Source organism: Anopheles aquasalis, chromosome 3 (genome assembly GCF_943734665.1).
Source record: "Anopheles aquasalis chromosome 3, idAnoAquaMG_Q_19, whole genome shotgun sequence".
Lineage (NCBI taxonomy): Eukaryota > Metazoa > Arthropoda > Insecta > Diptera > Culicidae > Anopheles > Anopheles aquasalis.
Window position 1 is genome coordinate 63031049 of NC_064878.1, and position 22500 is coordinate 63053548.

At 50.0% G+C, this 22500-nt stretch overlaps 2 protein-coding genes across 12 annotated transcripts in view; both read right to left on the reverse strand.

Moving 5' to 3' along the window:
* Positions 1-4213, reverse strand: part of LOC126577598 (high affinity cAMP-specific and IBMX-insensitive 3',5'-cyclic phosphodiesterase 8) — a 403282-nt gene extending 399069 nt beyond the window's left edge. For all 3 annotated transcript variants that reach the window (XM_050239355.1, XM_050239353.1, XM_050239354.1), the window contains exon 1: positions 4205-4213. The gene's annotated coding sequence lies outside the window, so the exon portion shown is untranslated. The remainder of the gene's footprint in view (positions 1-4204) is intronic.
* The window catches only part of LOC126577592 (supervillin), a 133988-nt gene that overhangs the window by 16134 nt on the left and 95354 nt on the right, over positions 1-22500 (reverse strand). For 8 of the 9 annotated variants that reach the window (XM_050239334.1, XM_050239333.1, XM_050239336.1 and 5 more), the window contains one exon: positions 20813-21365. In XM_050239334.1, coding sequence (XP_050095291.1) covers positions 20813-21365 — 553 coding nt within the window. Of the gene's footprint in view, positions 1-20812; positions 21366-22139; positions 22389-22500 lie in introns of those variants that run through there. The other variant, XM_050239340.1, reaches the window with a different exon arrangement.

The window sequence follows — 22500 nt, forward strand, 5'->3', positions numbered from 1 at the left end:
AAAGTTATGATATAATGATGGAAAGTGAAATGCACGGCGCATAGTTCTGACTTGTCCGTGGCGCCGGTGCAGCAGCGAGCGCGTCTCGTGATGTGAATGGCAGATTGACGCTTTTCATTCTATCCATCCATCACTGTCCTCTCTCTCTCGCGGGTTTGTGGCCGCAGCACCGCTAAAGCGCTGTAGAACACCCTCGCCGTTCCGCTATCGCGAGGCACGCTGGCTGCAGAAAGGCTCGCCAATGAGCAACAAAGCAGCGAGCCACCGAAGTGCATTGGCCGCTGGAACGAAAGCGCAGCATCCAGCGAGACGGCCAGACCGATCGATATTCTGTTCTCTGCCATTCCGCATTGCATTCCGATGGATTCACGCTGAAAAGCTTCCGTGGAAGACATCGAGACATCGAGAAGGATGCCTTTAGCGTAGCACCAACAGCAAGCGGTTCGTTGCATGACTATATAGCAACGAAGCGAGAGGTCATCGCCATCACCAGGTACAGCACACGGTGCTATATCGTATTACTACACAAATTGTTGTCGGCGGTCGTTGATGTCTACCAGGAGAATGTCGGCACGGAGCACGGGGAGTGTTTTTTTCGGCGAACTTTGAGCACCGAAGAAAACCATTTTTGTATCGAAACATTCACCTGGAAAGTCAACCCAAACGACGACGACGACGAGTTCGTGACTTCTCAAGACACATGTGAAGGTGGTCTTATGGGGTTGGGGGGCTTATCCGTGTCGATAGCAGCAGCAGGCCTACCCAAGCTGTCGCCACACGTCGCCGAGAATCGTGTCAAAGTACCGTGTGGTGGCTTGTTGGCTGACGTCTCCTGGGAGAAAGGTTTAATTATCCTTTTCCATCTTGGCGTCCGTTTCTTCCGTGCGCACCTCGACGGACCTTCATCCTCTCGGCTCATTAAGGAAAGAGTGAACCTTCGCCACGGTTTGCCACGGTTCACTTCACGCTACATGTTTTGCTTGTTGTTCCATGTTGATGCTTAAAGCAAGTGTAGTAACTTGAGGTGCAGCGAGAGAAGACGAAACTTTCGAGACACCTTACTGCAGCTGCTGCGCTACTTCTATGCTTCCGGTGATAATAGATGGAGCTTTCGTGCTCCGGAAGCTGATTCCTTATTCATAACCTTTTACCTCTTTCCAGTGCTACAAGATGATGAACTATTTTAAAGCACGAAGCAGCAGGAATACCTGTCTGGTGTTCCTATAATACAGGCATACAATTAGGGAGTTTTAATGGAAGAAACTACTTCCAGCGAGATGGCGACCGAGCGACATCATCACGTACAGTAACCCTTCGTGTGGTTTCGAGGATTATGTAATGATGTTACCACAAAACTCGACATGCCCCAAAGGCACCTGCTGAAATCGTCCATCCAACTGGACAGGAATTGCCTAACCAACCGCGCTTTTTGGTGATGAGGATATGTGTGTTGACGGGTTGCACAGTTACCCTCTAACATGTCACTCCAAACTTCAAAACAACACCACCGTCCATCCACAACCGTCATCAGTAGGTGTGACGTTGATAATTGAATTTTATTGCACGCTGACCATCAGCCGTCCCCGGGATGCGGTGGACATGAACATGGGCGAGACATCCAATACAGCACCAAACACACGGCATGGCACGGCACGGCACTGACCACATAGCAGTCGTATTGCGGCGCTCTTATTTATTCCGGTTTCGATGCCACTGGCCACTAGCTGGAGTTGCAGTGCTTTCAATATATAATGAAGATGGAAAATGGTGTCCCCAACCTTACCTTCTAACCCGCCGGGGAATTTTCATCCCAGGAAGAGAGTGTCACAAGATGAGCTATTTTACGATTGGAAGGATTTGTTAATCAAAAGTCCTGTTTCCGGTTTTCTGGAAAATGATCAAAGAAAATCATTTTCAATCACATTCCCAGCTCCACAGCATTCCGGGCATTCCATTGCTGTCCTGGCCAACCCATTAGCAGATCGATGATGAAGAATGTCCTTTATGTGTATCTGTGAGTCTGTGCGAAATCGGAAAAAGGATTGCAAGTAATTCCGCTACGCTTCCGTGCTCGTGCTGCGTCATTCCAGCATTCCAGCATTCCAGCAGGTGCAGCAGCAGCCAGCGAGCGAGCCAATCAGTCATGGGGATTCTGCTTCCATCTCGGTCGTCGGAAAGCGTTGTTGGTAGAAACCATTTATAAACCATCTACTTTTCCCATTAATAATACCAATTTTAAAGTCATCCAGCATGGCCAGATGGTCAGACATCGTTCACTACAGTGAGTCTAGTGACGCGGTTTACAGAAAACCGGGAAAAGTGCATTCATGTGCGAGAAGCAAGATAAATGAGCGGTCTTTGTGAGAGCATATTGGACTCTTTTTTTATCTCGATAACAGGAAGGACATCGCCAGAGAGAACATTATGCTTTAAGGATTCCGTTCGGTCGCACTAGCTCATCGCAGAAAGGGAACAAAGGGAACAGACGATCCATTAGCGATCATCTGGTACCATGTTCTATGGGCTTTCCTTACCGTTGCTTCCCATTGACGGTGGAGTGACTCAAAACAGTTGCTTTATCAAACATTCCACCGCTCATTATTGGCAATACAAGCAACAAAACCCCCGATGCAAATCACCTTTTCCGCGCATATTTGAAATTGTTGCTGCTGCACGAAACGACCTAGGTGGACATGGAAAAAAGTATCCGTTTACCGAAAAATCAGACAGACAGGGTAACGCTGGGCAAGCGCCTGCTATCAAGCACGCAAAACGTGATCACCTCACCGAGCGATAACACTTGCCAGTGCTGGTTAGAAGCACTGAAAGGTTCTGCTGCACGACCAAACTCCGTGGTCACCGTGGCACCAAAGAATCCCACCCAACAAAAAAAAAACGGTGAAGGCAACACATTCCAAAACACTCACGACGCGACACCATAAGCGGTCTGATATAGCATCCATTCCTTGGTATGATAAGAGCAAAAACATAGCCCAGCGCAGGAAGACACGCGCGCTTGATCGCCTCGCGCGAGCACTACAAGGGTATGTGCGCTGGCTGCCAGGCAATGTGGCTCGCGCAATTGCATGTTGGACTTTTCGGCCAGGATAAGCACACGATAAGCTGCTTCTGACCGCTTCGCAACGAAAGCTGCAAGAAGTCTGTTAGCAGACGTGTGCACGTCCCAGGCAGGGACCACCTATAAAGGTCTAGGACCGTTACGAAACGCCGACCAATTGCTTGCCAGACACCTAGCCGTCACGCTACCCGGCGGTCTTACGGTGGACTGATGTTCTGAGAGTGAGTGCTGTGCGCCAAACATGGTGATGAACAGCAGTTTAATCCGCAAATACAAGTGAAACAAGTGATCGATCAGTTGCTGAAGAGTGCGAGTTAGGACTCTCTGCTCTTTGAGCGACTCAGGATGTGTTCTCGGTGGTTGGTGCTGATGGTGGGTGTGTGGTGTGTTGGTGTGCTGCGTGTACAAGCGTTGCCCTATCTGAAGGCCCACGGTGTGACGGAACTAGCGAAAACGGTGTGCTATGTATCGGCCTCAAACGAACAGTTCGACTACGATAGTCTCCGGACCGGTCTGTGTTCTCACATTCTGTTGATCGATCTGATGGGTGTGGGCAAAGATGGTGAGCTGGCGCTGTTGCAGGCCTCCAGCCGAGCGCTTAGTCGCTTCAATGAGCTGCGAAGGCGCTTTGAAAAGTGCGGCGATGAGGCCCAGTTTATGATCTCGATCGGAGGAGTATCGCAGAGGTCGTCCTACTTCTCGAAAGCTCTCCAGTCCAGCGACAACCGATATGCGCTGTGCGATGAGCTGGTATCGTTCATCATCAAGCACGAGCTGGACGGGATCGACGTTGCCTGGTTCTATCCGGGCCAGTACGGTGGCGTTCCGTGTGATCGCGACAATCTGGTTTTGTTCCTGGAGGAACTGTATCTACGGGCAAAGGCTTGCGGTACCTCACTCTCGCTAACGGCCGGTGTGGATCCGAAGGACATTGAGCTGAGCTACGATGTGCCACGTATCAACGAGGTGGTGGATTTTGTCAACCTGCTCACCGGTGATTACCACAATCCAAAGAGACCGTCCCACGTGTCACCGCTGTACGGGCTCACGCGAAAGGATCCTTTGAGTGTTGTAAGTGATAAGCAGCATCAAAAGGCCATAGGATCACCAGTTAATAATGCTAACCTCTCTCTCTCTCCCGCAGCACTTTAGTGTAACGTCATACATCGAGGCCGGTCTGAATCCGCGCAAGATCGTGATCCTTAATTCGTGCTATGCGTATCTGTATGTTTCGCGCATCGACCGAGCGAAACCTGCTTGTCGGGCGCGCTTACGAGCCGTCATGCGGCTCAGCTATCTCACGGCAAAGGAGATGATCTGCCGAGAGTCGTTCCACACGTCCTGGGACGATACACGGCTGGTACCGTACGGGACGCTCACGAAGCGGACGACTAAGAAGTGGATCACCTACAGCGATGCGGAGTCGGCAAGACGAAAGTCTGAGTACGTGATGCACCAGCAGCTCGGAGGCATCGGGCTGTTTGGTATCGATCAGGATGATTTTGCTGGTCGTGCCGGATGTGGGGTGTATCCGATCCTGAAGGCGATGGTGTACACTCTCCATCCGGAACTGTTTTGCGCGGAATGTAGCAGATCGGACGAGGCAGTGGAACCGATCGTGTGCCCCTGTGTTTACAATGCCACCAACGAAGCTGCCGCCAACAACTTGCACTACGCGTCGGAAAGCAGAGCACATCCGATGAGCAGGTAAGGTGCAAGCGGTTAAAGTGATTTTTTTCTTGTGATTTAACAATCTTTTTTTGTGTCTTTTCTATCATTGTAGTGAGGTTCCAAGGGATTATATTGAAGCATCGAATGATGCCGTGAAAACAGGAATCCAAGAACACAATAATGGACATTTCTTTACAGCAAATATTGCTCCTAACCATTTGAGGCTTTCTCATGACATCGGAAGCGTCAGTGTATCTCATAATATCGGTCATGCTTTGAGTAATGCAATGCAGAACCAATATACCAATATAAACATTGGATCTTCGCAGCAACAACATCCAATTGTACAGTATTCTCCTGATAATGCAGGCAATAGAGCATTTTCTAATATTGGTCATGCCGTGAATAGAGAAACCCAGCAGAATAATATTGACAATTTCGCCAAAAATAACATCAATCCAACGGTAGATCAATCGCAAGGATTCGTAGTCAATAACCCAAACACCATGGATAGAGAAGTCCAGTATGCGTCAGACCAACAAGCGGCAGTAGGGCAGATTATCCGACTCAGAAGAACAGATCCCAAGACGGATGGAGAACAGGATCCGATAGCAATCCCAGCTACGGGCACAACGGCACACGCTACCGTGGATGAACCGGTAAAGCAACCAGCGATCGTCAAACCAAACGTGATCGTCCGCACACCGGAAGTTCTCAGCCCTGCGGAACTATCCAAAAAAGCGACAACAAAACCGCCAGCCCAAGATAAACTAAGCTGTGACGACAGTAGCGTACCAGCCCGTACGGATCCTCCGCCCGAGGTGCTAATCACTCCCAGGCCCCAGTTAATCCGGATCGCCAAGAAATCGCATTCGAAACGCTCGAAATCTGCACGATCGTCGAAAGGTGCAAAAAGAAGTCCTTCCGCAACAGCCCTTCCGTCTACCAGTACACCAGTTCCATCGGCCGTGACAGAACAGAACAGTACACCATCCTCTGCGGTGTCGATTGCCACAACACCGACAGTCGCTACTGGTCCACCGGAATCAAACGGTAGCGAAGATGCGAGCTTCGCTGAACCGCAAGACCAAAGCACAGTGACGGCTAGCTTAAGTACAATCAAACCTCCCGATGAGACCAGGGACGTTGCGTACATTATAAAAAGCACAGTCGCGACCGAGCAACCAAACAGTTCTTCCGAAGCGAGCGTTTCATCGGCCAACAGTACAGCATCCATCAGCGCGTAGCCGCTTGCCTAGCATCCAATGCTGCACAATGTGCAGTCCCGTTCGGGGAACGTTCTGTAAAGCCTTATCTTTTAGTGTCTAGCTAGTGAGTAAGATTGTGAACTATTGTGCTTTGTTCTAGCTTTAACTGTACTAGAGATGTTATTTATTTAACTGAGCGGCGCCCCAATACATCGATGGCCGATTTTTGGGCTCAGTTGGAGTAATGTGGTTAAGCGGATAGACGAATAAGATTAGCTAGCGACAGTTAGGTGTGCATAGAACCGCTAGAAAGTGTGAATAAAATGAACAGATCATCAAAAACAGAACTTCAATGCCAGCTTTCGGAGAAAATAGATTCGCAAACATTTTAACTTTAATTTAGACAACATGGCAACCGAAGGGTGGTTTGCTAGCAATCCCCAACCAATAGAACTGAAATTTGAAATTAACCCCCCGCATTGATTCCGTCCTTTACGATCAAACTTACAGCCGCTGCGTACGCTAGTGCTTCGACAAAATTCCGCCAAATGTTACACGTAATGTTATGCTGTTTTACCGAGTGACATTAGCAAACGTCGAAACAGCTGTCACAGCTTGGAATCATACGGCTGCTAATTAATGCTGGCTTCATCGCAACTACAGCAAACGAGTGGTTCGAACATGGCGAACTGTAAGGCTAATTAACTTTTAAACACACCAGACACACCCTCGACGGCTTATCACCGAGCCAGACCTTTTGTTTGCCGGAAACTATCTCCATTGTCACCCCCCGAAAGGGTTCTAGGCTAATGAATTTCCATGAGTAACACCACCACTGCCACCTCTCGCCTTCCAACGGGTCTTTCAAGTGTGTACACATCATGTTCAATGCACCACCCGGACACATCGAACAGATATTTGCCTGTGCATTTCTGTGTGCGAAACACAAATGGCAGGGCAGCAAATGGTTCAATGATCATCATTGCCGTGGCACGAACACGGCACCAAATGCAGCTCTGTTTCTCGATTGTGCAAGCGACCACCGGTGTCGAAGGATAAGCTTCGTCGGTTGGTCTATTTGCATTTAACATGACAAACAACAACATCACCTTTATGATGACCGTGTGTATCCCACCGCCGGTCGCAACCGGTCGGAGTACCACAAACTGGTACACCGAAATGGCCCGGGTGTTCTCGACAGTGTCGCCTTGAACGCGGTTCACAACGATATGCTCATCCGGTACTAGGCGACCTACAGCGGCAGCAACGGCAACAGCAGCATCACCATCACTGCCAGTAGAGGCAACATGACCTTTTATGGTAGGAAACATTCCATCTGATCAATCCAGAGTCGATTACCCATTCATCTACCTCGGAGCGCTAGCGTTCTCTGTGTGCATGGCCACCATAACCGGTGTACAGTTGGTGTTGCGGCGACCCCTGTCTCGTCGTCGAGCGACCAGGCACAAATCAATCTGGGCGCCAGCTGGAGACTTCGAGGGTTATATCATGGACATTTGGATGGAGGGAGCCCACAAGGACGTCTTCGCGCGTCAAAAGGGGTGCCATACAAGGAACGTGCGGCGGAAATGTCGTTGAACGGCACTTACCCCGTGTTCCGTGACAGCAGGTCAACGACGTGCCTCGAAGGGAGGGAACCAAGAAGTGATCTTAACTTACCTAAACCGGAGAGAGGGAGAGAAAGAGAGAAAAATGAAGGCATTAGGAAAACTATTTCGAAGCATGTTTCATCATTCGATGCTGCCCATAATCATCATCCCGAGCGTGCATAAACACACATGCACACACATGTGCACACAGTGAGTGAAACTCGGAACGAATTCCAATTTGAATTCCATCTCGTTAGCCAGAGTTAGCACGGGAACGCGGCGAGGTAACAGTTGCAGGATTTCATCCAGAGCAACACACAACGTAAATGGCAACACGTGGAAGGTGGATGGAGCGGTCGGTCGCTAGTCCCATAATAAAGCCGCGCACGTGATCCTGATGCCACGCCGGTGCGCATTAAATCCCGTGGCCACCCTTCGAGGAACGACGACATCGACGACGGTAAGGCCACGTTTTTCCACGATGATCTGTGCCACTTCAAATCCCCTTTTTTAAACCGTAACCATATGTTGCGCGGTGGCTGAAGCTTCAACTTCTGCTTGAGGTCGTCTTATCGATCGGTTCGAACGTGAGACCATGTGCTCCATCATGCTCCCAACCCGTTGCTCCATTCCGAGAAGCAGTAACTGATTTCCGGGAGTGAAGGAATCAGGGAATGAAAATCCCAATTCCATTTTACCCTTCTCCAATTGGCCACTAGCAATCCAGCAGCGAAGAGGAAGCGAGCATAAATCGGATGCAACGATATGCACACTTGAGAGCTCGTCGCCAGACGACCCCCGGGCCGGCCAGGCGGCACAGCGTTCAATTGCATCCATAAATCAGCCTCGCAAATCGCTCCATTTTTGGAGACATTCGGCGACGAGCCCGGCCCGGCACCGTAGAGACCTTCGTTGTCGAGAATTATGATCCGCTTCCGGGCGGTTCTAGCGAGATCGGTTTTTGCCGTACCTGAAGGTTGCTCGAGGCTCGGAGCGACGTTACTGCGAGTTCCTTTTATGATTCAACACCCAATTTTACATCCCTCCCCCTCCCGGGCGGTTCCATACCACCATGGTCATCGTCTATTCCCTCCCGTTTTTGGTATAAATTATTGCATTTTAAGCATCGCCTCTTAGTTAAGCCTTCTCGACGTTGCTGCTGCTTCGGCTCTAGCTCGAATTCATTTAATGCGCCTTCATCTCGTCAAGCGACTTAATGGTTGACACCTCCAGACGACCTCGAATCGCTGGGAATTAATTTATCTTTCCACAGCTTTTATCAGCATCTGCTGGCAGCTCGCTTCGAACGTTCATTAGATGGGCTACAAAGTTTAATTAAAAGCTGCCCTTAGAGGATGAGCGCATTTCCAAATAATTAAACTTTACTTTCGAGCGATGAGATGAGAATTGATAAAGGATCCGGCAGCAGCCAGCATTCGTCGCAGCGACCAAAAAGCATTTGCATTCAGCTTCCATTACGTAGCACACCCACGCACGCGCTGGAACATTTCCAGTGATCCGATCGAAAGTCAACTCAGACCTAAATCATCCCACCCGTGGTTTATTTTTTTGGTGATTCCTACGCAACACCCATCGACCCGATCGCTGATCGGATTACCTCCGAGCGGAATTCCAATTTCGTGCAACGGAATCCACTGGAAATTGGGACGTTTGGACGAAAGCCGATCAGCTCCATGGCATGGCATGGCGTGGCTGCCGGAACGTCAACGCAAATCAATTGCTTTCCATTCTCCACCCCCCTCGGTCCGTGCTCCTTCCGGACTTCATGCTGCTACTAGTCGCCAGATACCAGGCCACCAGGCTGATAGATAAGCTGGAAGTGGCTTGTTAACGAAAAGCTCCCATCCGGCCAGCACAAAAGTGGAAAGTGCTGCAACAGAGGCACACATGGAGCAATGACGCAACAAGCACACGCGCTGCGAGGGGTCAATCCGTTCCCAGGCACGGCCACGATAAGGAAATACGCCCGGTGGTGCGTGAGTAATGGCATCGGCGTTCGATCAGCCAACTACCGCTCGATCGGTGAGGTGTGAACGCTCGGAACGCGTCTTATGTCTTTTGCACCTCAAATGAAAGGCGAGAAGATGCAAAGCAACAATACCTCGTACTGCTTCTCCTCCATTTCTTATCAACAATCCAACCGGTCTGCGATGTGTACGGTGTGGCGCACACAAAACAACCACTTTGTAAATTGCAAATTTCACTTTCTGCTTCCCCCTTTAGGAGGCGGAAGGTTTCATTTGAATGTCACTCCGGGTGGTCACAGAGGCACTCTCACTCTCGGTGTTGACCGGAATCAATTCGGAATAGATGTCACCTGTCCGGCATCGTCGTCGTCGTCTGGTTGTCTGCAAGTGGAGTTGTTGTATTCTCTCAACAACAACCGCGGTAAACAACACACGAACGGAATGGAACGTGCTGTGCGGTTTATGGTGGATGAGCCTCCGCTCTCGAAGTGCTGCGAATGCGAAGTGGCAATTCAATTTGTCACTCGCCGGCCAGAGAAGAAAGGCCGGACATTGTTTGTCGGCTGAGGAAGGCGCCGATGGGGGCTTTTCTTTATTTTTGTAGGCTTTCAGCGATAAACTAACGTGACACTCGTCGTACAAAACCACCTCTTGACGTGAGAATCTTTAATAGAGCATAAGAAAGCGCATAAGCAGAGAGTTTTAGTAACGATTCATTATATTTTCTATCAAACCAAGTCGATAACGATACGATACACGTATCTTCATGTTGTAACTCCATCATTAAACAGTGTTCAAGACATCAATAACACGTAACCGATGAGAACATAACTCGAAACCAAAAACACCCCAAAGATACAGATAAAAAAAGCCTTTACCGACGCACCACCACGCCTTAATGAATCGCATTTCCATCCGCGACAAACGAGAAGTAGTTTCATTAAGAAAAAATGTAACATCCGCCCAGTCAGGGAGATTGTGGAAATTGAAATCGCTTCTGTCGTAATCGTCTTATGACGTTCATTTCTAGCAGCAGCAACAGCAGCATCCGATCCGTCTTATGACGATCATTTCTATCTCGCACCGTACGCACAAGGGGGGAGTTACATAATTGATCTCGCTTCTCGTTGGCTCCGTCCTTGAAGCGCGATTATCGGAGAAGATGCATGGTCGCCGCCACACACCGATTCGATATCCGCATCAAAATTAAACGGCTGCCCGATACCCATTGATTGGTTTATGCGTTGGAGATCTTTCCAGCGGGAACATCGACGACGCCGCTGATGTAATCCGATTCCGTTCCGGGGGGCGCGTTCGACAGCGATACGTGAAGCAACATTAATCTGTTAGACCTCGCTGTGGCCGAAAACGCTTGGTTAGTACACAACAAACTCGTGCTACAACCAACGCGCCATCCAAACCGGGGCGAGGGAACATGGATTGTTCTTTCGCTAATCCAGCCAACCGTAGGAGTTCTAAATGGTAACCAGCTTACTCGCTTCGTCGGTGTTTCATTCCCCCACCGGTCGTCCACAGTTCCCACGGCATTAAATTCCTACGCAAAGGCCCCTTAGGCTGGATATAGCTTATAGCTTAGGCAGACGGCTTTTGAAATTCCGTGGAAAACTCGTTCTACCTCCTTCTCCTTCTCCAACGTAAAGTCACGTGATGGCGCACATGATGGCGCACCAACCAGACAACCAATATCGAACACACGCAAACCTTTCTGGTGCGTGCTTGTGCTCATCGCTGTGCGCACCCCGGTGGTAACCGATTAGATCGATTGAAACCGGATCTCATCGATCTGGTGGAAAGTGAATGCTCCTCTGGCCCCTAACACCACCACCACCAGCAGCAGCAGCAGCAACCCCCATCCATTATTGTTCCAGCTCGTTGTATCGATAGTTGCTTAATGAAAAGAAATCGAGAAGAACAGACTTCTTCAATTAGCTGATGCTGCTGCTGCTGCTGCTGGGTGCAATTAGAGTTGCCGACTCACGTCTGATCCAGTGGGGAGTTAACTGGAAATTTCCACTTGGGCATGACATGCACGTGGTTGTTTACCAATCGAATGGATCTGCCGTTGACGATCGATTCGAAGGAGAGAACAAGAATGCAATGCGTCACTAGCAATGCACGACACGATGATGGTGTTCAATTGACGCCATTTATTACTTATTTAAAAAGTAAGCAGTCTCGCATCCCTTAACTCCCTTTCCGCTGCTGTTTTTGTTAATTAAAAACCTTTGAGCAACATTGGCTGCGCGATTCGAGTTGATTGATCAATGTCTTGACAACCGATGCTTGGAATTCCCAAAAGTCCCAGACGCTCAAGAGAATGACAAAAGAGAATATACTCACAAATACACTTTCTACATCGCCACATAGACTACCAGGGACTCCATCTAGAGCTCTCTACGGCAAAAAGTATTCTTTTCCGCCTAAAGCGACGACACGCAACGATGCGGAAAATGCGACCGTCTCTATGGTCTGCTAAACCTTCCCCTCTTCCATTCGTTCCATGCTCGGTGCCGGTAACTTCTACCACTAGTCGTACACTAGAGACCGGTTTCTCGAGAGAGCAGGTGACGGCGAGAAAGAGAAACGACTATGCTACTGCGCTATGCAAATAATGTCCAGACCAGAACCTACCGAGCGCACAGACGCGCAAAGTGAATCACCGAAACTAAAGTCACTTCGGTGCTCCCGCATAACCCTACACCGATAAGAGTCCGTGCCCGGGTCTGGGGGGGGTCCGTGGTCCAGGTATTCCTTTTATTGTTTGCCTTTGTTGTAGCGCTAGTCCCGGTAGATATGAATTATAGCCAGTAATCAGAGGCCCGTCAGAGCCGAAACAATGGCTTTGGCTTTTCGGTTCTTCACCAGCCGAAAGCCGCAGGTGCCAACTCCCGGATCCAATTGGAAGGTTTACGGTCACCTGGGAGCCATAGCTTTCCGTGTCTACGAGCATTCCGGCTTCCCCTGGTTTGCAGGCCCATCTTATCGACAGCGGCGTCACAGTGTCTCGCTCACTCCTCACCGCAGCGGTAGGTACGACTTCAGAATACTAAAATCGGCATATTTCCCAATACAGGGACTGGGGGGAGTTCTTCACCACCACCACCAGCACGACCGTCGCCAGGAGAACAACACGCGAACGGACCATTTTCACAGTATTCTATCGATTTTACTGCTCCCCCCAAAGGGAGTTCTGGTTGTCGGTAGGCTCCCCCACCAAGATATGCATCAGGCGACCGGCGGAAGAAACGGCGCGGAAACGCATTGCATTACGAAAAACCGACGTCACGACAACGCCGTATACCGTGTGAGAAGGTGTAAAGCCGTCAAATGGTCGTTGGTGATAAGATCAATGGCGTCTCTTGGGTGAGGGGACCGCGGATCAATATGAACCACCGCAGAGAGTGTGTCGGAGTTGTCGAGGAAATCATTCGACCATTTCCAAGCCTTTTGCGGCCCCTTCGATGGAATAACGTTCTGAGAAATGCAAAGCTGCTGTCTGGTTGAAGGGAAAGGGCCGATCTATCGCGCCGGTTGCTCGGTCGGCGTTGCAAGTCACGTTCTCGTTGGTTTAGACATTCCCGTAGAGAATGCTGTTCAAGGTTTGTACTGGAGAAGTGAAGCTATTCAATCGGTACGGCGTCTAAGTAACAGAACGCTTCGACTCCAAGCTAGTGAGACCAGACAGCTGCAGCCACATGTGATCAAACCGCCTTACTCAATAGAGGTATCCTTACTTTTACTTCCATTATTTGCCCGCACGAATTAGAATGTCCAGACGCCCCAGCGCGACGACGAGACCTTCAGGGCGACGGCATGTGAACCGAAAAAACTGATCCGCGAATCGCGATCGTCGGACACTCACTCGCGCGGGGTTAATTAAGTTTTACGAACTCCAAATGAAGAGAGCGAATTAAGCAACCTTGCCATGCTCACGCTTGTCTGGTGGTGCGTAGGGGGGACGATCGGTACACGTCGATCGAGCTTGGACCAGTCCAAGCATATACATATAAGAACGGAGAAGGAGAAGGCGACGGAGAGACAGAGAGAGAGAGAGATCTTAAGCTACTGCTCTGAAGGCGTCACGCAGCCATTACAGGCGATAGAATACAAGTGGGCCGCGGTTACCTAGACCTAAGACACTCCAGGCAAGTCACTAGGCAAGGAACACACCTGACACACCAGTGTGCTGGGGTGCTGGGCCCCGTTGCATCGATTTGTTTGCGCAACGCACGCCAACCGTCGTCTCGACAGGTTCTCGCGATCAGGTTGGTTGCCTTCTCTCGTCCCACCAATACCCGCAGATCACACAATGCACTTCAGCTCCAGCTCCAGCTTCATGCAGTCGCCTCGTCGTCGTGAATCGTAGCCGTTGGTCTGCGCCGCTCCGCCAACGGATGCCAATTTTAAATCTAAAAACGTCGCGAGCGCGCGCGCGCCACAGAAAGAAAGGCTCGAAAACTCGTTTGCCATTTGGCGAATGGCGGCCAGCTCTATATCTGTGGCCCAACCTGCCGCAGCTTTGGTCTCATGGCTTTTACACGCTGTCGACGACGACGACGACGTCCGCACGAACCGGTTCGGTAAAACCGTTGGCTCCTACGAGGTTCTGGAATCTGGCGAGTCGTTGGCGGGAAGCAAAGCACCACCATAAACGGCGGGTGGCGCGACATCCACGGGGTTTTGGGGCCACAGCGAGCGCGAACTTACTACCGTTTCGATTTTCTTCATTTTCGAAGACGACTACAACGACGACGATGATGTGCTAGTGGTGCAAGCAGCTCCCATCGGTGCTCCGCTCAAAATCTCAGCTCCGTGTGTTTCCTTTTTTAAATTTCTCGAAGAAAGTGGCCAACCGGGCGGTGCGTACATGCGTGTATCAGGGGCTGCCAAAAATATCTGCCACAAAAGTGCAACAAAATAGAGGCGGGCCTGTTGGTGGCTGCACTGTTCGCGAGAAAACTTGAAATGTCGCCAACATTCCTACAACCTGCGAGACGCACTTTACATAACACTACTTGACGGCAGGGGATCAGCCTTTTTATTTTTGGGACCCTTTTTGGGGCTCTCTCTCTCTCTCGCTCTCGCTCTCGATGACATTTCAAATGCAGACGGAATGCTTCTTGGGAACGATTTAAATTTAAACCGTTCGACACCCCATGAAAATCATCTAACAACCTACGAGACAGAGGCAGATGACGCTCGGATGATGGCCCTGAAATCGTTTGTTGACTCTCGATATGCCGCTGAGTCACCAGCAAGCCCGGAGAAAGAAACGACAAATCGACATCGAGCACCGCTCACCGGAGACCTCGAAAAAAGCTAAAGACCTATCAACCCTTGACAAAAACACCCTAAAAAAAACGGGGGCCCGATAACAAATCCATTCGAAGCCGATGGCACTCAATGGTGTGGAAGGGCGCAGACACGAACAGAGACGCACAAACAACGCTCCCACACCGAAAAAAAAACCACCATAAATCCGGATCCATGTCCTTTTCGTGGCGGTAATTAACATGAACCGACCAGACACACGGTGGTCGTCTACCTATCCGCCCTGTTTTATGCACAACCAATGAAGGCAATGAAGATAGCGAGCTAAAGAGGGATGACAGGACCCCCAATACCCCTCGATTGTTCTCTTATCATCTTCACACCGAGAACTGTGAGTCAGTTCCGCTTTGATTCTGGGGAAGACCGCAGGCAGGCGTCCAGACCTCGTACGCCGCCAGTCAGACGGTGGATGCAAACAATGGTTCTATGCGACAATGTTTGCGTGACTGCTGTTTCCTCCCACGCACACACCCATGCAGCGTTTAAAGGACCCTTTTTTTGTTTAAAATCCTAACCCAGAATGACGGACTCATTGGGAAGGACGGCAGGCAAGGGATGCTTGTTGTCAGATGTGCCAATGACAATGTCCCATCCGCCGACGCCATTCTGGTGCAGGGAGGCCAGCGGTCTTTTGTCTGGTCTGGCAGAGGTGCAAGGGACGCGGTAATGTATTCTAGGCGCGTAACCGACAGTTAGGGATGTCCGGGGGACTTCTAGTCCTGGATTGTTCAGGCGGAAACGTCTGGTTGTTCCGGGTAGCCGTGTTCTCGTAGCATGTTTCCAGATTAAACTGGGGACTAGACCGACCCCCCGAAAAGTCAAATCTTTTGTTGGGTACACAAAAGGAAATGGAAGAAATCCCCATAAAAAAAGGAGAAAATTCGATCCAAAATATGCACAAATCAGAGTTAATAGATGCGTGCGATGTAGCTCTAACATCATATCATCAAAAAAGTATATCACATTCCAAAGGTAGAGTAGAAACTGTCTTGTTCTAATTTTCTGTGAAGTTCGTCGACAAAAAAAATAAACTTCTCTCTGCGTCTGCACGTGACAGCTGCTCTACAGCTGCTGTAGTTGCATTTGCACGGCTCGAGCTCGAGTGATATCTCATTTTACTTGTTAAAACGAAGCCGCTGATAACGATTAATCATCCTTAAGACCAGCATATCATCGAGCGTACGACTACGACTTCTGAGCAAGTGACGATAAAGGCTTATCGCAGTCCGTCCGGATCGAGGTAAGATACCAGAACGCAACCGAAACATTTTCGGTGGATTTGATACTATAAAAACCGTGAAACATACCTTTGCTGTTTTCTACTGGCGGAAGCTCTCGTCAATCTGCTGCGGTTGTTGCACTTTTCAGTCCCTTCCACTACCTGGTACAGGCTTCAAGAGAGCCGGGATCGAAGGAAACCACACCACACGATCGCACGATCGGACAAGAGAGTCTTGTTTGCTGCAACTTTCTTCGTCCACTGACGAAGACCGCACGTTCCCGAAGGATACTTCAGAGGATTCTCTCACCTTTCGTGCGGCCAATATTCGCTTCTTCCTTTTTGCTTATGCTCACCAGTTCACACAGATACAAACATAAGCACACTCGGTTAATGCCTGGCCGGCGGGTTTCCGGATGAGACAGAACCGAGTCACTCACACCACCACCGACCCGGCCGCGGTCCTTTTACGCAGGTAGCTTGACGCTCGTGGACGCTCCCGCTGCTAGATATAAGGGGGAAGAGAAGTTTCACAAACTGTTCTGGGGATGCGTTTCTGCAACAACTATTATGCACCCATCCAAGGGGTAGCGCGCAAGGTCACGGTCCTTGTGCTGGGGAGAGGCGAAACAAGAGGCAGTTTACAGCTTCTGCCTCCGTTGTCTCTACTCCGGAGAGCACACATACAAACAGAATTACAGAACAGGCGTGCACTGGCGCGCCTTACAACGTTCTTATCGCATCTTGAAGCGTCTTTAAGCCTGCAAGCCGGAGGTTTGTGTACGTACTGCATTTGCTTGCGTTTGCGTTCACATTTTAAACCAAGAACACAAAACGGGGAAGATGAAAGTTAAGAAACTTCCTCGACAAAAACAAAATGAAACGAAATTGCAGTACCGGTTCGTTTGCTCCAGTGTTGCAGTACAATGCTGGTGGTGCAGCAGATCTATGCAGTCTTCACGAGGTGCACTTAACCGAAAATTATCATCATTTTCTACCATCTTCCATCATGTGGTGCGCGCACCCCAGACATGACATTCTCGACATAGACCTGGGGGCCCTAGAGCAGCGCAAGTGGTTTGCATACACTCCCGCCACGCGGCCAATTGAAGAGCACGAGCTCAGACACCGACCGAGCCCACAACAACAACGCAATACGCAAGAGACAAATGCAGACCAGCAAAAAGGCAAGGCAAGGCAGCAGCAGCAAAGCAAATAACAACCGACGATGCTGTTCGAGGGGATCGCGGCTTAGACGAACGACAGCAATGTGCGCGCCCTGGCCTTTGTCACGACGACGACGACGACTTGAGCACTGGAGAGACTCCACACTGAAGACGTTCATTTGTTTTTCACGCCACAATGCCCGTCTGGACCCCACGAGGCATTCACAAGAACAGCTGGAAGGAAGAGACGACGGACAGACACACGCGCTACACAACAGTCACTTCACGCGGCGAGCCACTTCGCTCGCTTAGGTGTTGCTAATGGAAACGAACATTTAGCCACGCCGAAGCCTACTCCCAACATAAACCATGCTAGCCTACACACGTCTGCTGCTGCTGCTGACTCCTATCGTCATGGGAACATCGCATCCGATGCGATTGCTTTCGTTCCTCTCACTCGTTTAAGCAATGTGACCGATGGTCAACGATTAGATGGCGTGATGGTGGCAGCGGCCACTCATTAGAAACGCATTTGCTGCTCGTCCTTTCGCCTTCCGGTTCCACGGACTAGACGTTCGTGGTCTACGACCGTCCTCCTAATCGACGCGGAACCACAAACTGAACACGAAGATCGTGATCACGGAATACACCATAGCGTGGCGTCGACGACCTCTGGGGCTTGACAACCACCGCACTTCTTGCCTGGAGCATACTAGAAAAGGGTGCTCGTTGAAGGGCCGCCTTGACTTTCGATTTTCTAAGCACAATATGCTGGCGCGCATTCAGCATCCCCCACCCGTTCGCGTTCGCGATAGCGTCGATGAAGATCTCTCGCTGGCATCTACAACCAGCCAGCGAGCAAGAATGAGGTCGAGCTGCCGCTGCCGCTCCAATCGCTTCAAAGCAGCAGCGGCAGCAACAGTACAACACAACGAAACACACCGCCGCCGTATTGATGTGTCGTTGTGTCGATTGACTCCACGCGATAGCGTGCCAGAGTCTATGCTGTTCCGAGTTGCGTTGCCTGTACACACGAATAATCTCACTTGATGAATCACCTTTCGATACACTAACGCATTGCAACACACAGCAGAAGGTGCACCACGGTGGCAGTCACAAGAACGCCAAACGGTGCGTTAAGATGATGGCAAGATAACTGTGGCGATTTGCGCAACAAACAATGAGACGACGCCGATGGGAGCAAACACGTCCAGCACCAACAACGACCAACGAACGAATGAATGAATGGCGGTGGCCGCCATCGTCGTTGTCGATGGGGGCGCGAATCGTGCGGATGATGCTCATCTCGCCAACCACCAGTGCCGCTTGTTTATGTTCATCTCGTATAGGGATGGAGTTTGGGGTGGTATCCAACGGGTTCATTTAAAACCCTTTTCTCGTGACTATTTTATACGACGATTATGGATTTCTTTTGGTAGGAAGAATGTGAGATACAAGCTAAGGGATATTTAGCATATTAAACATTAAACATAAATGCGTATAAAAGGTTATACCATCATTTTGATTGATATCATTCCAGTGAAATAACTAAAAGGTGTTTCAAATATACAACTCCACTGGAAATACGTTAAACATGGCTCGGTTCAACAGCAGCTGTAGCTATAGATTCGCTTTGAACAACCCCTCGGCGGTGGTGTTCACCCCTTTTCTGGCTTCGGATCTGGCACGAATCGCGTGCGTTCGCTGCTGCTGTTGCTGGTATTCGTGCCAGCGGTTCGAAATTCACGTAAACCGAAGGCACGAGAAAACGAGAGTGAAAATCGAACCGAGAGCGAAACTCGAAAAGGACGCCCGTACAGGGTGTCTCCGGACGAGGGGACACCTTTAAATTATGTTTGTAACAGCATCAGATCTGAGCATTATGTTGTATAAATTGTAAATTATCAAGGAGTATCATGAAGGAGTTCAGGAGCTCGATAAGCGGTTCGCTTGAAGAATTGTTTGCTTAAGTTTTCGCTTTTGCGAATTTATCATAAAGAAAGCTTAACAGGTTTAAGTTAATTTGATTCAACTCATTGCTATGTTGTGTAGCGAGCAAATTAAAAATAGATGAATGGATTATTTTTGATGAAATGTCCTGAGCCACCCTGTAGAACCAAGAATCACTAGAACATTTCATGATTCTCTCTCTCTCTCTCGCTGGCAACCAGTTCATCCATTCACAATCGAACGACAATTTCTGGCTCGAGAGATATCGCAGAAACAAACACACCAACACCAACATGAATTTCAATGCAATTTCAAATTCAACCGATGTTCTGTGATCGGTGATCGAATGGCTAGATTCTAATCGATCGATCAGATCCGTCGGCCGTGGTGGCAATTAAGAAACGATGTCTTTGCCATCATCACCATCACATTGATAAGACTGCGGCAGGTGCACAATCGCAATACCATTGCGATGTTATCCATCATCGCCGTCAGGCCAGGTACACCGCGGTGGCAGCACTCGCTCCGTACTTGAGGGTTCCACAACCAGTTCCTGGGGGGGTCGAAGACACCGCCGCCGTTTGTGAGCATCGCGACATGACAGAGAAGCGCACTCACTGCACCGAGAAAGGAAAGTGAAATCTCGGGACATAATAATGCAACCGCCATTACCGCCGCTTTGGCCTTCGCTAGGTGCAATTAACCCCGCTCTCTCACTGCCCGGAACCACATGGACCCAGGTAAAGTGACCAAGAGTCCAATCCGCTCGGGGCTATATATGCCAAACCTTTATCCTTGAACCAACGGTGCTCTGCCAGCCAACTCGGCACCTTTCCTATTCCGAAAAACGTCCATCATCTTCCTACAGCCCCGTCTGGCTGGTGGTAGGTCAATGCTTTTCGTCGCTTTGCTGCGTTCAAGGTCGCTGCTTTAATAACAACCCAATTCCGAGGTCTACCACCACCACTGCCCGGGGGTATCATAAAAGAAATTGGCCAATTTTACAGCTGACCGCTACGCACACGGTTGGCTACTCCCACACACCACGGACGAGTTGGTGATCTGTCGACATCAACGGCAGCGTGACCGGCACCGCGATCGCGCCAAAACAGACGTCTTCGAGACAGACGGAGTCGAACGAAAAAGACGAAAAATGGAACCAACGAAATGGACAATGGAAGTGACATGCACATGCACACATTAGCCCATCATCCACCTCATCATCATCATCATCATTAAGGGAGTGTGTTTGATGGTTCGATGAACACACTCCAAGAAAAAGGGCGCAATACATGTTACACGGAACTTTGCAGACGTCCCAAAACCTGGGGCCCTATACTGAGTGAGCATTAATGTGGATGCGATGGATTGCATAACACCAAATAGAGGCCACCCATCAGCGGTCTGCAATGCGCATGCGGCTTCACGCATCGCCTCGTGCGATGACGATCACGCACCAGTTTATGCTGCAGCAGCATTTCATAAATAATGCAGCGAGATAAACAATCCCCAGCCCGATGATTAACACACATCGCCCATTCCCAGCATAATGGCCCATAGTGTACTTACCCTTCATTCTGTCGACGACGCCTTGCGACGGCCGGATTCTTGCTGATGGAATCCCGACTGAAACCACCGCCACCGGGAATCGCTGAGTCACCTTCACCGCCCAGCGTTGATTGTGCTGCCGTTGGTGGCCGATGGAACGCACTACCGGCCGACGCGATCGGTAGCGGTATGTAGGATGGTGCCGGTGCCACACTGCTGTTGGCCGTGTTCGAGACGTTGCGCAGCATTTTGGCGAGATTTTTGCCCGGCGCAACACCATCCTCATCGTCCTCGGACTCCGACGATGATCCGTTGGCGGCGTGCGGCGAGGGATAGAGGAGTGACCCAACACCGTCGATGCTCGAGACGGTCGTGGACTTCTTCAGGTTGCTTACGGCCGAATGCGTTGACTTTTTGAGGCGCGACTTGAGCTCCGAGTTGAGATCGGCCGGGAACAGCCCGACGCAGCCCGATTTCGACTTCAGGATGCCACCCTTGAGCTCGGCCATGAACGGGAGCTTCTGGGCGTTCGGTGGCAGATAGGCTGTCGGTGGTTTCCGGGGACTCGTTTGATCTACACAGCAGACCAGACCAGTGGGAGAACAGGAGCGAAATATTAGCGATCGTGCAACACAATCAGCAGATTTTGGGAGCAGGTTAAGGGAATTCTTGGTCAAAGCTCCGTAGTTTTGTTAGCGATCCTGCTACCAGCGTCACACAATTTTCTAGTATCCTAGCGTGTCCTATTAGTAGCGGGGCGTAAACAAGGGACAATCAGTGGTGAGGTCGTAGGTGAGAGAGAATAAAACACAAAACACGCACACAGGAATATTAGCAGTAATGTCGTTTGGCGCATTATTAAATAGTTGAACAGAGGAATAGATAAAGAAGAAAAAAGAGGAAAATTCGAAACAAATCGTGTAGTAAGCAAGCAAAACGCACAAACACGTACACACACATATAAACACACAGATATAAAGCCCAGCGTAACACCGAAAGCACGATTGGAAAGCAAGAAGCACACTTTAAAAACCCAAAATGTCCGGAGAAGGCGGACACGAAGCAGTACAGTGACGCACCGAAGCTGTTAGAAGGACGCAGACGAAAACAGTGAAGCAGCTATGAACCACACACAAACACGCCCCGGCCACTGCGCCCCGATTCCGACACCTTCCCCTTCACCCAAACGCCCAACAAACCCGCATCCATTACCACGCGACACTGAAACCCGAAATTCTGATCTGGAAAAGCGCGCAACCATTTCCACGCGCACCGTTGGTTAAGATGGCAGACCCGCGGGTGTCAGTGAGGGAGCGAAATGGTGCGAAATGTATAAATCCAAACGTACCAGGCCAACGGGAAAGAGAATTGGGCGAATCTCGATTACTCTGCTTCGATCTCGCGCATCCGCACCGAGAGTAACCGGCCCGGATGATGGTCGTAGATGTGTTTCTGCGTGGTTGGAACTTTCGCGTGGAACAGGAAGCAATTAGCAGGATAACACAGGCAGGCAGGCAGGCAGGTTGATGTTGATATAAGAACAGAACAGAGGGCACGTGGTCGAGAAGTAGTGAGCGCGTGTGTATATGTGGTTGTGTGTGGGTGCGATAGTGTGGCGGGATCGTGAAACAAACCCACTAGTAGCTCTTCGATCGTGATCACAAACATTATATTCTTAAGAGGGAGGAGAGGTGGAGCATTACACTAGC